The sequence below is a fragment of the Petaurus breviceps genome, unplaced genomic scaffold (genome assembly GCF_028583685.1).
Source record: "Petaurus breviceps papuanus isolate PSGF00001 unplaced genomic scaffold, PetGlider_PUasm1.0 115, whole genome shotgun sequence".
NCBI classification, from domain to species: Eukaryota; Metazoa; Chordata; class Mammalia; order Diprotodontia; family Petauridae; genus Petaurus; species Petaurus breviceps.
In genome coordinates, this window is record NW_027185612.1 from 3,582,684 (window position 1) to 3,596,609 (window position 13,926).

General features: G+C 38.1%; 1 protein-coding gene across 3 annotated transcripts in view; it reads left to right on the plus strand.

Annotated features, from left to right (window-relative positions):
* LOC138158179 (polypeptide N-acetylgalactosaminyltransferase 11) overlaps positions 1-11,509 on the plus strand; it is a 71,117-nt gene extending 59,608 nt beyond the window's left edge. For all 3 annotated transcript variants that reach the window (XM_069084279.1, XM_069084263.1, XM_069084272.1), the window contains 3 exons: positions 204-308; positions 10,194-10,331; positions 10,712-11,509. In XM_069084279.1, coding sequence (XP_068940380.1) covers positions 204-308; positions 10,194-10,331; positions 10,712-10,843 — 375 coding nt within the window. In that variant the 3' untranslated portion in view covers positions 10,844-11,509. The remainder of the gene's footprint in view (positions 1-203; positions 309-10,193; positions 10,332-10,711) is intronic.
* Positions 11,510-13,926: the final 2,417 nt, after the last annotated feature.

Sequence of the window (13,926 nt, forward strand, 5' to 3'; positions counted from 1 at the left end):
AGACAAAACTGACTATACTGTAGTGGTGACAGCCTCCAGTCTTCCAGAATGGACTGGGGACAAGGAATTCTTGGTTTTGTATGCCCATTAGATATAATGTCACCTAGTCACACCCCTTCTTAGATTTCTAGGGATGTGTTCTCTCTGTTGTGTGCATACCTTTATGTGATGAATGGCTAAGAACTTTGTGTTTTCTTTTATAGCTCTATCACCTTCAAACCAATAAATGTTTGGCTGCTCAGGGTCACCCGAGTCAGAAAGGAGGACTAGTGGTTCTTAAGGTGTGTGATTACAGTGATCCAAATCAGGTGAGTTGTCTTTGAACATGTGTAGCAATGCCTGCAGCACTCCTGCCCAGCCCTCCTCCTCCTCTCTGCTGACAGGTGTGAAGTGTGTTTTGTTTTCTCTTTCTGGGATCATTATTAGCTTGTGTTGTTGCTCAGTTGTTTTATTATCCAGTTCTTCATGACTCCATTTGGGATTTTCTTGGCAAGGATACTGGAATAGCTTGATATTCCCTTCTCCAGCTCATTTTACAGATGAGGAAACTGAGATAAATAGGGCTGTTTTTGCTCAGGGTCACACAGCTAGTAAGTGTCTGAGACCATATTTGAAATTCAGGAAGATGAGTCTTACTGACTGTAGGCCCAGCATTCTATCCACTGTACCACCTAGCTGCCATATTTTTTTTTAGGTAAAAATTAAATTAGTAAATCAATTTAGAGTTATTAAGCAGCTACTATGTTCTAGGCAGCAAGTAGAACCAGGAGAAGCCCTATACAAAAAGTGGCATTTGAGCTGGGTCTTCATACCAGGGATTTCAAGGCATAGAATGAGGAGAGACTGTGTTCTAGGCACTGGAGACAGTCAGTGCAAAGGCAGAGAGAAGAAATAGTGTTGTGTGAGGAATAGCAAGAAGGCTTGTTGGGTTGGACCATAGAGTTTATGGAGGGGAAAAATGGGAAGCAAGACTGGCAAAGAATGATGATACTGGGTTGTGAAGTTTCAAATGCTAAACAGAAGAGTTTATATGGAGCTGCTGGAATTTACTGAGTTACTCAGAGTTTGGGTGCCTTTTATATTTTCATTTACATTGTTATAGTCATAGTGTGATTATTCAAGTTATGCATATTTCTGCTCTAGTTCACACGTCTTCCCTTATTTCTTTGAATTACCATTTATTGTCATTACATTCCTATCCTTCAGTTTATTTAGCCATACCCATTTAGTTTCCAGTTTGGTGACCAAAAAAATTGCTGCTGTGAATTAATTTTGGTAAATGTTGAAACTTTGAGCTCTTGGTATATGTGGGGTCACTGGATCTAAGGCATTTGTTTTACATAATTTCAGGTTATCACGCAGAGCACCTGGATCACTTCACAGCTTTACCAACACTGTTTTAGTATTATGTGTCTTCCCATAACACTCGCTATCATTTTTTGTTGTTATTTTTGCTAATTTTCAAGGTGTGTAGTAAAACCTAAGGGTGGTTTTAAGATATGGATCTCCTTCAGGATGTGAAGCATGTTTTCATGGTTTTTTGTAATTTGCCACTCGTAGAAAATTGCTTATCTCCTTTTACCATTCACCTATTGGGAAATAGCTCTTGTTCTTCTGTATTTGTGTAAGTTCTTTATATAGAATATTAGACTTTTATCAGTGATATCAATGACAGTTTGTGCAAAAGATTATTTTCCACATGAGTTTCTCTTATTCCCTTTTGCTAGTGCAAAATGCCTTTACATTGTGTTCAATCAAAAATATCTTTTGTCTTTTATAACCATCTCTCTCCCTTGTTTGGTTAAATTTACTAACTCTATTGCATTCCCACCATAGTAATGAAAAATTATCTCCTTCTATTCTGATTTTTTTTTATGAGGTGACTTTTTATATTTAAGTTATAGATCCATTTTGAACTTATTGTGAGACGATTTAAGGCCTAATTTCTGCCAAATTGGTTTACTTTCCACAAGTCAGGGTTAAACCTATTTCATACCTTGATCCTTTCTCAACTGGACTATGGCATTATCCTCCTCACTCCAGTCCTTCCTCCACTCAGATGCCAAGGTGGTTTTTCTAAAGTGTAGGTCTTCCTCATATTCCCCCTGTGTTCACTGAACTTCACTGGCTTCCTTCTTGGCTGCTGTTTGATGGTTAAAAGCCTTCTGTAGCCCAGCCTATTCTTGCCTTTCTTTTTACACTTTACTCCCTTTCAATGATCCACTTCTTCCTCGTTGCAGTTTCTTGAACATGGTGCTTCATGTCCTCGAGTGCTCTCTTCATTGCCCTGCTTCCTCCAAGACTTAGCTCCAATCCCCCCTCTGCAGGGTTTCTCCAAATCCCTCTAGTAGCTGATACCTTGTCCCTTTAGATTGACTCTCGTCTACTTTGTATACATATTGTATATACCTATTTTTTACAGGCTGTTTTCCCCATGAGAATTTAAGCTTACCAACTGCAGGGGCTATTTTTCCTTTCTGTGTATCCCTAACACTTAGCACAAGGCCTAGCATACAGTAAGTACTTAATTAATGCTTATTGACTGATCAGCTAACTGACTCAGAGTAATTTATAATCTAGAGTTTAACCAATACTAGGCTATTTTCTATTGGTTCTTCACTATCTAATTTTCTTTTTATTCACAGTTTTGACGGTTATTGTTTTATAATATAGTTTGAACTTGTTTCTACTTTTTATTACTTCTCTTATTGTTGCTATTCAGTTGTTTCAGTCCTGTCTGAATCTTCATGACTGGGGTTTTCTTGGCAAAGATGGTCTGCCATTTCCTTCTCCCGCTCATTTTACACATGGGGAAACTGAGGGACACAAGGCTAAAATGACTTGCCCAGGGTTACACAAGTAATCATAAAGCTGTCTCAGGCCAGATTTGAACTTAGGAAGATGCATCTTCCTTACTCTAGACCTGGTGCTCTCTCCAGTGCACCACCTTGGATGCCACTATAATAGTTACACTATTATAGTTTTATGGTCTTATGTCTTCCTGTAACACATTAACTTTTCCTTTAAGAATTTAGATACTATAGGGGCGGCTAGGTGGCACAGTGAATAGAACACTGGTCTTGGAGTCAGGAGGACCTGAGTTCAAATCCAGCCTCAGACACTTAACACCTACTAGCTGTCTGACCTTGGGCAAGCCACTTAACTCCAACTGCCCTGCCTTCTCCCCTCCAAAAAGCAAAAAAAAAAAAAAATAGACACTGTATCACTTGGTGCATGTTTAGTCCTGGTACCTTTTAGCAAAACGGAGTTTCCATGCTCATCTTTGAATTAGGATGACTTTTGCTACTGTTCTATCTAAGATCATGATAACATCCCCTGCCTTTTTTATTTTAACTTGAGTTGAAACATGATGGATTCTACTCTAGGCCCTTATTTATCATTGTGTATCTGATTCAGATGTGTTTCTTCTTAATGGCATATATTCGGGCTTCTAATCCATCAGGGTCCCGTTTTCCATTTTATCGGTGAGTTTATCTGATCCACATCACAGTTATGATCGTGGTGTATTTTCCCTAAAAGCTGTCCTTTTTCACTTTTCTTTTTCTCCCCCCTCCCTCTTTTGGAAATCGTTTTGCTTTTCTCTCTTATTTCAGTAGATGGAACTCTTGACTTGGAATCAGGAAGACCTGACCCAAGGTCAGCTGTCTCAGATACTTACCAGTCACTTACCCTGGACAAATCACTTTACCTGTTTTCCTCAATTTTCTCAGTTGTAAAATGGGTATAATAACAATAACCTTTACCTCATAGGGTTGCTGTGAGGATCAAATGAAGTAATATTTGTAAAGTGCTTATTAACCCAGTGCCTGGAATATATTGAGTGCTATATAAATGCTTATTTCCTTCTTCTCCGTTATCCCTTTTTGCTTATTTTTTTTCTTTTTCTTTTTTTAATTTATATCATTTATTTCCACAAGATTGTGAGTTACACATTTTCTCCCCGTTTTTCCCCTACCCACCACCCCAAAAGAGCGATCCCACTGAATATCCCCTCTCCCAATCTGTTCTCCCCCATATCTTTCCCCATCCCCTCTGACTTTTCAGTAGAGCATGGTGAATCTCTATGCCCCATTGCCTGTATATCTTATTTCCCAGTTACATGTAAAATAATAATAATAATGATATATATATTTTAAACATTTGATTTTAAAACTTTGAATTCCAGATTCTATGCCTTCCTCCCTCATCACCCACCCTTACTGAGAAGATAAACAATTCAGTATAGGTTGTACATGTATAGCTATGCAAAACATTTCCATAGTGGATATATTGTGAAAGACTGACTATATTTCCCTCCCTCCTATCCTACCTCCCGCTTGTTCTAGTCTCTACTTTGATCCTGTCCCTTTTTCAAAAGTGGGTGCTTCCAACTTCCCTCCCCCCCAACCTGTCCTCCCTTCCATCATCCCCCTTCTCATCCCCTTCCCCCCTACTCTCCTGTAGGGTGAGATACCCTATTTAATGTCTATGTCATTCCCTTCCCTAAGCCAAATTCAATGAGAATAAGGTTGAGTCATTCCCTTTTGCCTTCCTGTTCTTCCCTTCCATTGTAAGTTTTCCCTTGCCTCTTCTATATGAGGTAATTTGCCCCATTCTGTCTCTCCCCATCTCCTCTCATTATCTTCCTCTCTCAACTCTTAATTTCACCTTTTAAGTATCATTCCTTCCTATTAAATTGATCCTGTGTCCTCTGTGTATACCTATACACATATATACACATTCACATATATATTCATACACCTATATACCCTCCTATATAGACATATATATGTATGTATACATATATATGCATTTCTATTCCCTTCAACTATTCTCATACTGAGAAAACTTTCATAAGTTACAATTATCATTTTTCCACATAGGAATATAAATAGTTCAACTTTGATTAGTTCCTTATGATTTCTTTTCCCTGTTTTACCTTCTCATGCTTCTTGTATCTGAATGTCAAATTTTCTATTCAACTCTGGCTTTTTCATCAAGAATGCTTGAAAGGCCTCTATTTCATTGAATGACCATATTATCCCCTGAAACATGATACTCAGTTTTGCTGGGTAGGTGATTCTTGGTTTTAATGCCAGCTGCTTTGACCTCCAGAATATCATATTCCAAGCCCTTTGATCTCTGAGTGTAGAAGCGGCCAGATCCTGTGTTATCCTGATTGTGTTTCCACAATATTCAAATTGTTTGTTCCTGGCTGCTTGTAATATTTTCTCCTAGATTTGGAAACTCCGGAACCTGGCTATAATATTCCTAGGAGTTTTCTTTTTGGGTTCTTTTTCAGGAGGTGATCGGTGGGTTCTTTCAACCTCTATTTTGCCCTCTGGTTCTAAAACATCAGGACAATTTTCCTTGAGAATTTCTTGAAGGATGATTTCTAGGTTCTTTTTTTGATTATAGCTTTCAGGTTATTCAATAATTTTTAAATTATCTCCCCTGGATCTATTTTCCAGGTCAGTGGTTTTCCCAATGAGATATTTCACATTGCCTTCATTTTTTCATTTGTTTGGAGCTGTTTAATAGTATCTTGATTTCACATAAAGTTACTAGCTTCCATTTGCTCCTGTCTAATTCTGAAGGAATGATTCTCTTTAGGGAGCTTTTGAGATTCTTTTTCCATCTGGCAAATTCGGCTTTTTAAGGCATTCTTCTCCTCATTGACTTTTTGAGCCTCTTTTGCCATTTGAGTTAGTCTATTTTTTAAGGTGCTATTTTCTTCAGTCAGGTTGTTGACTCTTCATGATTTTCTTGCATCATTCTCATTTCTCTTCCCAGTTTTTCCTCTACTTCTCTTATTTGGTTTTCAAAATCCTTCTTAAGCTCCTCTATGGCCTGTAACCAGATCATATTTTTCTTGGAAGCTTTTGGTGCAGGAGTTCTGACTTCATTGTCTTCCTCCTGTTCCATGCTTTGAGCTTTTTTTGTCCCCATGATAGGAGTCTAATGTCAGATTGCTCTGCTTGCTTTGCCTCCTTTTCTTGCTCATGTTGCCACTCAATTGCTTGACTTTTGAGCTTTTTGCTACAGTAGAACTCTGCTACCAGAGAGGGGAGCTTTGTCCCAATTGCTGGGGTTTTCTTACCTACTGGAGCTATTAGTTGGGTGCCCCCTCTGAAGCCTCCACACGCTTTGGCAAACTGGTCTCATACACCCTAGGACCTCCACCCTAGACAGTGATCCAAATCCAAACAGGTTAAAGCAAGAGCGATTACCCCTCTGAATGGTCCATTGGTCCCCCTTCAGTCTGCAGGCCAGGAGCTCTGAAGCCGCCATGCGACAGTGGCTGCACAGCCCAGGTGCCTCAGCTGCTTCTCCCTCCAGGGAGTAAAGGCCAAACCACACTCCTGAACTCCCGATTCACAAATTCCACACTGCACTGACCTCTCACTTTGTCCTTGGCATCTATGGGTTGATAATTCTGGAAACCAGCACTGCTGCTGGTGATCTGAAGTCCCTCCAGCCAGAGGCTGGTTGTCCCAAAACCTTGGGCTCACACAGGGCTGGGCTTGGCTCCCAGAGCGCTGCACTGGCCCCTTCCTGCTGGCCTGCTGGACTGTCTTCAGCAGGAAATTAGCTTCTCTCTTTTTGTGGGTTCTGTAGCCCCAAAGTTTGTTTAGGGTCATTTTAAATATGAATTGGAGGAGGTGGAAGCAGGAGCCGTGCGGAAGTCCTGTTTTTACTCCGCCTCCCCCTTTTTTTTTCTTTTGGATAAAATGTTATTTCTGTGTTCATATCTGCATATGTGTGTGTAGTCTTGATTCTTTTGAATAATTCAGATAAGAATAAGGTTCAAATATTTCATGACCCCTTCCCTCCACTTGTTCCTCCTTTTTGTATAGACTTATACAAGATCATCAAAACATAACAATCCCTCCCAGGCCCTCTGTATAATTAGACTTCCTCTATGACCCCTGATCATGATAGAATTATGAGGGGCTACATGTATCATCTTCCCCATAAGAGCATGTAGAGTTTAGCCTTATTTAGATCATCAGATGATCTCACTAAAATGTCAGACACTTGTTGAACTAAGCTGCTCTGAGCTAGAAAAAAATGACAATCAGAATTTGGTTTGGTGCCTTTTCTAGGTCTTTGTATTTTATATAAGCATTGTTATATGTATAGTTAAATGGTGACCAAGTAGTATCTATGCAATAGGAATGATGATGGGTATCCTCCTCAGAACATGATTCAGTCCCTATTTTTAACTAGACGTTTGATATCATTGGTGTAGGCAAAACTTCCTCTTGTATATATATACATACAACTTTTTGCAACTTAGCAGCCTGGGCCACTGAATGTTTAGTGACTTTAGTGACATTGGTTTGTGTTAGAGAGAAGTCTGAGCCCAGGTCTTCACTCCAAGTTTAAGTTCATGGTATCAAGTTCCTTCTCCCTACTCCTATAGTGAAAATAAAAAGAATGTTAAAATCCTATCACCATCCAATTGATTTATACTGATAGTGACTCCTTAAAGGAAACTACAAAAGCTTGGTTCATTCAGTTCAAATGGTCTGACAAAGTAAAAACTAGCCACTCTGAATCTGGTTAACTCCATCTGGTGTGTCATATTGGACTCCATGTTTTATATTCCACTCCTCTATCAGAGCAGGGAGTACTTCTATGACAATTTGGTTATTTTGGGCACCTTTTTCCTAACTTCCATTGTTGACTATTTCCAATGGTTACTTTTTGGTGACTTTTTTCCAATGGTTACAGCAAATTTGTTAGGTAGGAGAATAAGCCTGAGTTCTTTTCCTTTATCATTTGATTTAGAGTATTTTATCACATGGTTGTTGATAGTGTATTTTGAAAATCATTTGACTTTGTTAACTATATATTTTGGATATACATGTTGTTTTATGTTGTATGGCACATCAGAGGGTCTTAAATGCTTGTTCATTTGGATTGTTTTATCATATATTGAATGCAAAGACTTTTCTTACTCAGCTTTTCTTATTACAATATTATAAATGCAGTGATTTTTGTATAAAAGTTTTAAAATTTTACATAAGAATTTTCTATTTTGTCTTTTGTGTGTACTTATTCCTTGTTTAGTTATGAACTTATACCCTACTCATAGCTAGGAAAAGTAATTCTCTCCTTTAATTATTATTTTTTTTAAGCAATTGGTTTTAAGTAGCTTGCTCAAGGTTACACATGGCCAGTTATTTCTAAGTGTGTGCTAAGTATCAGAGCCTAGATTCGATCCCAGGTCATCCTGACTCTTGGGCTGGTGCTCTTACTCACTGCACCACCTGGCCTCCCCTTCTTCTTTAATTTTTTAAAAGAGAAGTGTGAACATTTATATTTAGGTTGCTTATATCTATTTGGAGCTTATTTTCTACCCAACTGATTTCTAAGTTGTCTTTTTAAGATAAACTTTTATGTAATTAAACATTTTCTCTCCCTTCCACCTCCCGAAAAGAATACATTTTTTGTGAGAACTGTACAGTGTAAAATAAATTCCCACATTAAGCATCCCCTTTCTGTATATTTAGTTTATAACCTTTCTGTGAGGAGGTAGGTAACACTTAACTCTTCATTTTCACTGGCTCTTTGGAATAATGGTTGGTCATTGTATTGATCAGAGTTGAAGTCTTTTCAAATTATTTATATTTAGTGTTACAATATACATTCTCCTGGTTCTGGTTACTTTGCATCAATTTCTACAAGTCTCTTAGAATTCCACTACACTCACGAACTGTCATTTGTGTGCCCATTCTCCAATGGAGACGGACATCCCATTAGTTTCCAGTTCTTTGCCACTACAAAAACATCTGTCTGCTACAAATATTTTGTACTATTGGTCCTTTTCCTTTGTCAGGGATGGGCTTATAATTGATATTGCTGGGTCAGAGGGTATTCATGATTTTGTAACTTTTGAGTTACACAAATACTTTTGAGCGTATTTCCAGTTGCTTTCCATTAGCAATTTGCCAGGACCAATTCACAGCTCCAAGAGTGTATCAATGTACCTGTTTATTACCCTTAGCTACTCCAATATTTGTCATTTTCCCTTTTAATGAGCATTTTCCAATCTGATGGGTTTGAAGTGGATCCTGAGAATTGCTTAACTTTCATTTCTCTAATTATGATGATTTGAAACATTTTAAAAATAAGATATTGAGAATTTGGATTTCTTTTCTTGAGCTGCTTATTCATAACATTGACCATTTATCATTTGAGGATCCTTTTCGGTTTTTCTAGGATTCGTGTGTGTACCAAATAGTTTGGGTGATTATTGTTTTGTGTCTTGTAAAATCTGATAAAGCACAGTTCCATTCATCACCATTTTAAATTATTTCTTTAAAAATTCTTGACATTTTGTTCTTTGATAAATACTGGTTGTAGTTAACCTCAGGGTGATGATATCTATAAATTCATTTAGGTAATATCATTGTTTATTATAGTGATCCCACCATGGCCAATGGATACTTAAATCTTCCTAAGTTTGTAGTGTTTAGTACTTGTGTTTATGTAAGCCTCCTGATTATCTTGCTAGATCAATTCCTAGATATTCAGTTCATTTTGGCTTTTTGAATGGGAATTTGTCATTTCCTCATAGTTTTGACTATTTTTGTGGATTTTGTTCATACCTTGCTACTTTACTGATGCTATGATTGTTTCTCTTTGATTTCTAAGATTTTTGATAACTTGATTTTCCAAGTTATCTTAGGAAATTATAAGCATAGCATAATTTTACTTTTTTCAGCAGCTTGGAAGATGCTTTTACTTTCCTACCATTTACACCTCTCCCTCCAGGAACTTGATCAGCCAGCTGAGACATAATAAATATTATGTACCTACTATCTGCCACATTAAGAAATTTGGTCGTTATCTAGAAGTGGGAGAGAATTCATTTAGCGTTTTTGAGTGAGTGGCAGTAGGAACATAATTATGAACTTACTGAAGATAGGCAGTTCTTGCCCCAAAACAATTCTAATGGGGGTAAATAATCATGTGAGAGGTAAGGAAGAACATTCCACCCTTGAGGGACAGCCAGGCATGGAAATGGGAGATCAGTCACTGGTCCTGAAGTAGGCCTGAAGTAATACTGTGTGTGGAGAGGAGTAGAATAAAGATGACTGGAAAGGTAGGTAGAAAGGATCCTAGAAGACCTTTAAATGCCCAAATAGAGGACTAAATGCTAAATTTTTAATTCTGTTTTCTAGGTCTGGATTTATAATGAAGAACATGAATTGATTTTAAATAATCTTCTTTGCTTGGATATGTCAGAAACTCGCTCATCTGACCCACCAAGGCTCATGAAGTGCCATGGGTCAGGAGGATCCCAACAGTGGATACTTGGGGTAAGGATCTGGCCTTATTGGTGTCCTGGGGTATGATTATAAGGCAGTGGGGTGTTGTTGGGTAGTAGGATAACAATAGCATATAACTTATTTAGAATATACAAATTTCATCATAGCAATCCCTTGAAATAGATGTTATCTTTCTACCAAAAGATAACTGAGGTTAGGGGCCTTTGACTGTATTTGTTTAGTATTTCCAATACTTCTTGAAGTTGGGCTTGATTTGGGGACTATATTTAGCAGAGTGCCTGGCACCTACATAATGGGTACTTTAACGACCAGAATCTGAAATGTCATCCCTTTTGGGAGAGGCTGTTTTGCTTTTCTTCATATGTAGAAGCAAATAATTGGTGCCATTTCTTCCTGTCATTTTCTTTCAGAAAAACAGTCGGCTGTACCAGGTATCAGTTGGTCAGTGTCTGAAGGTGGTTGATCCATTGAGTCGGAAAGGCTATGTTGCTATGGCAATCTGTGATGGCTCCTCCCCACAGCAGTGGTATCTGGAGAGCTAAGATGAAGACATTGAAGGAGGAAGTCATGATGCATTGGGTTCCTCCATCCCTGACTGGAGTGATGCTTTGGAGAGTTGACTGAGGATACAAACCAAGTCCTTAGCTGCTATTCCTGACTAGCACTGTCTTCTAGAGGAATTACTTTCCTCATTTTACTCTGGAGATTTCTGCGGAGGTGGACAGAAATGAGGGATTGTATCAAAGGCTAGAGTTCCCTAGGATGCCTATAGCATATGAAGAAGTGCAATTCAGTAAGAGACAACACATTCTTTTTGAGATATGAATAGAAATTTCCCACTCAGAAAGAGAAATTAGGTTTTGATTTTTAAACTAAGATTTAAAAAAAAAAAGTTAAGAAAAACATGTTTCTTGCTTTTTTTAGATTGATGCCTCATTTTAGTTGATTTTAAAAACAATGGTTTTAAATGATCTAGACATAAGAGTTTCTTTTGGTCCTTGGAAGAGTTGATTTTCTAGAGCTATTTAAAAATTTCTTTTGTCATGTATATCTTAGGTAGATAAACTGCTATAGGTGGTTTGAATAACATGTTCCTTTTAACTTCAGTGGCGTTGTTTGTAGAGCTATATTTAAAAAGAAAGGTACTGTTGCAAATTTATTTTGCCTCATTATGATATCTACATTTATAATAAATTTTGTTCATCCATTAGGCTTTTTGTTTGCTTTTATCTTCCCTCTCAGTTCAGGGTTTCTGCATAGTCTATGTTGCTTGAGCAAGACATTAAGATGCACTTTTTCATAGTCAATAGCTTAAAGGATTTGCTGGCTAGTTTATTTTACTAGAGCATTAATATGCTACTGAGGCCAAGGTACTGAGTCGCATGGAAGAAATTAAGTGGAAATTCAGAAATGGTCAGGTTTCATAAAATCATTTTGGAGCAGATCTGTGTCAAGAGTGTTCCCTGGGCCCAGAGGAACAATGACTATGGGTTATTTAGGGAAGCTGTAACCACAGTGTTTGTCAGAGTTGTTAAGTACCTAGTTACAAAAAGTTCTGTTTTCCTAGCAGAATTTTGCCTCAGCAGCAGTAAAGCATCCATAACAATGAGATGGTAGACTTGAACTGTACTTGATAGAAAGAGTCTGACATCCCATCTAAGAAAAATAAGCCTTTCTGGGTTGTATGTGACTTAGTGTGATGGTTTCCATTCAAAGGAAGAGAGCCTTCAAATAAGTTTTGTCACTTTTAATGATCTTTTCCCCAGAAACACTGGAATTAATTTGTGATTACATGTTGACTAAAGATGTATTATTCAATTCTTTAATTGTCTTTCATACTGTAGGGCAGGTAACCTAGTAATAGAAATGAATAGCTATGGTAAGGAAACTAGGGAATAGATTCTTCAGGGACTGGATGAAGCACAAGGCAGTGCCTTGTGAGTTTTCAGTGCCAGGTCAAATCAGTGGTCAGTTTAAACAGTAATCCATCCATAAGGAGGAGTGATTTTAGTCACCACATGGCAGTACTGATTTAAAGATAAAAAGTGAGAGTAGTGAACCAATCAGTTTCAAAAATATCTTTCTCTATAGCTAGCCACCTATTTGTCCTTTGAAGCACAAGAATGTGTGTTGCTGGCCCTCTTCTGGAGGTCATTTTGTGAAGGGGAGGGTCAGCTAGGACATTCCTTCTCCTAGTCAGCCAAGGGCTAGAGCTTATCTAGTTGCACAATCATATGAAATCACCTTTTTTTCTAGACTTAGTAGAGATTTCTGGATCATTCATTATGATAGGACATTTTCATATAATCTTAGAGTGGCAGAATTAATTGGAAATTACCTTAGGTGTCATTTAAACCAACCTTCCATGTAAAGCAGAAATCCTTTCCACAACAAATTTTATTAGAGGTCGATATTAGATGTATGAGAGCATTAGTAGCTGACTCTTCTGTGCTCCAGTGAAGCATTTTTCAAAGCATTTGATAAGTGTATAGAAAAATGGTTTCTTTCTGCAGGCCTAGATAAGGTTTGCTTGTCTCTGATATATCTTCTATGAGGGCAGCAGAAAAAGTGAAGAATACTGAAGCCAACAGAAGGTCCGGTATCCTTTCAACCTGATTTAAGAAATTTTATAAGAAAGAAAAAACTACAAACGATTACTTTTCAGTAACTTGCCTTGCCATGAAAAATCAGAAAATACTCCATGGGAGGAGAAATGAAATCCACATATAATCCAGAGCTTTTACCTATCATTTCTTTCCCACCAAACCAGATGTTCTTGAGGAGCAGAATGAGTTTTAAATTTACTTCCTCCTGCTCAATGGGGCCTAAAAAGCCCCCTTTTGGATAATGAATGAAACTGCACAATGAGCACAGGAGCAGCAGTGCACTGGGAAGAAGCTCACCAGACTGAACAGGCTGGCAGCTGGCCACTGTGAAGCAGGTGTCAAGCAGGCGACAGCCCCTTCTTCAGGGCTGCTTGTGCTCTGTCTCATGGGGCAGTTATCATTTCTAAAAGCAGAGATAGATTTATGAAGGAAATGGAAACACTTGTAAAACGTTTTGAAAACCTTAAGGAACTATATAAAATGTCAATCTTCAAGTAGATTTTGATAGGAAATTCTCTCTCTGAAGATTCTTCTCTACCAGTGTAGTTTGGTAATTTGTGAGCATCTTGAACTTTTAGCCCACTGAAAGGTGAGATGACTTGCCCAGGGTTATAAAAACTCAATAAACATTTAAGTGTCTGTTTTGGGCAGCCAGATGGCACAGACAGTAGAGCGCTGGGCCCGAGTCAGGAAGAAATCTTCCCGAGTTCAGATCTAGCCTGAGACATTTAAATAGCTGTGTGACTCTGGGCAAGTCACTTAACCCTGTTTACCTCAGTTTCCTCAGTAAAATGAGCTGGAGAAGGAAATGGCAGATCACTTCTTTGCCAAGAAAATCTGAAATGGGGTCACAGAGAGTCAGACAGGACTGAATAACTGCTTCCTTTATGCCAGGTGCTGGAGATACAAAGATAAAACTATAGACCCTGTTCTCAAGGAGCTCACAGTCTAATGGGGAAGACAATATGCAAACTACTATATACAATACAGTTGTCTGAAGGGTAAATTGGAAAGAATTA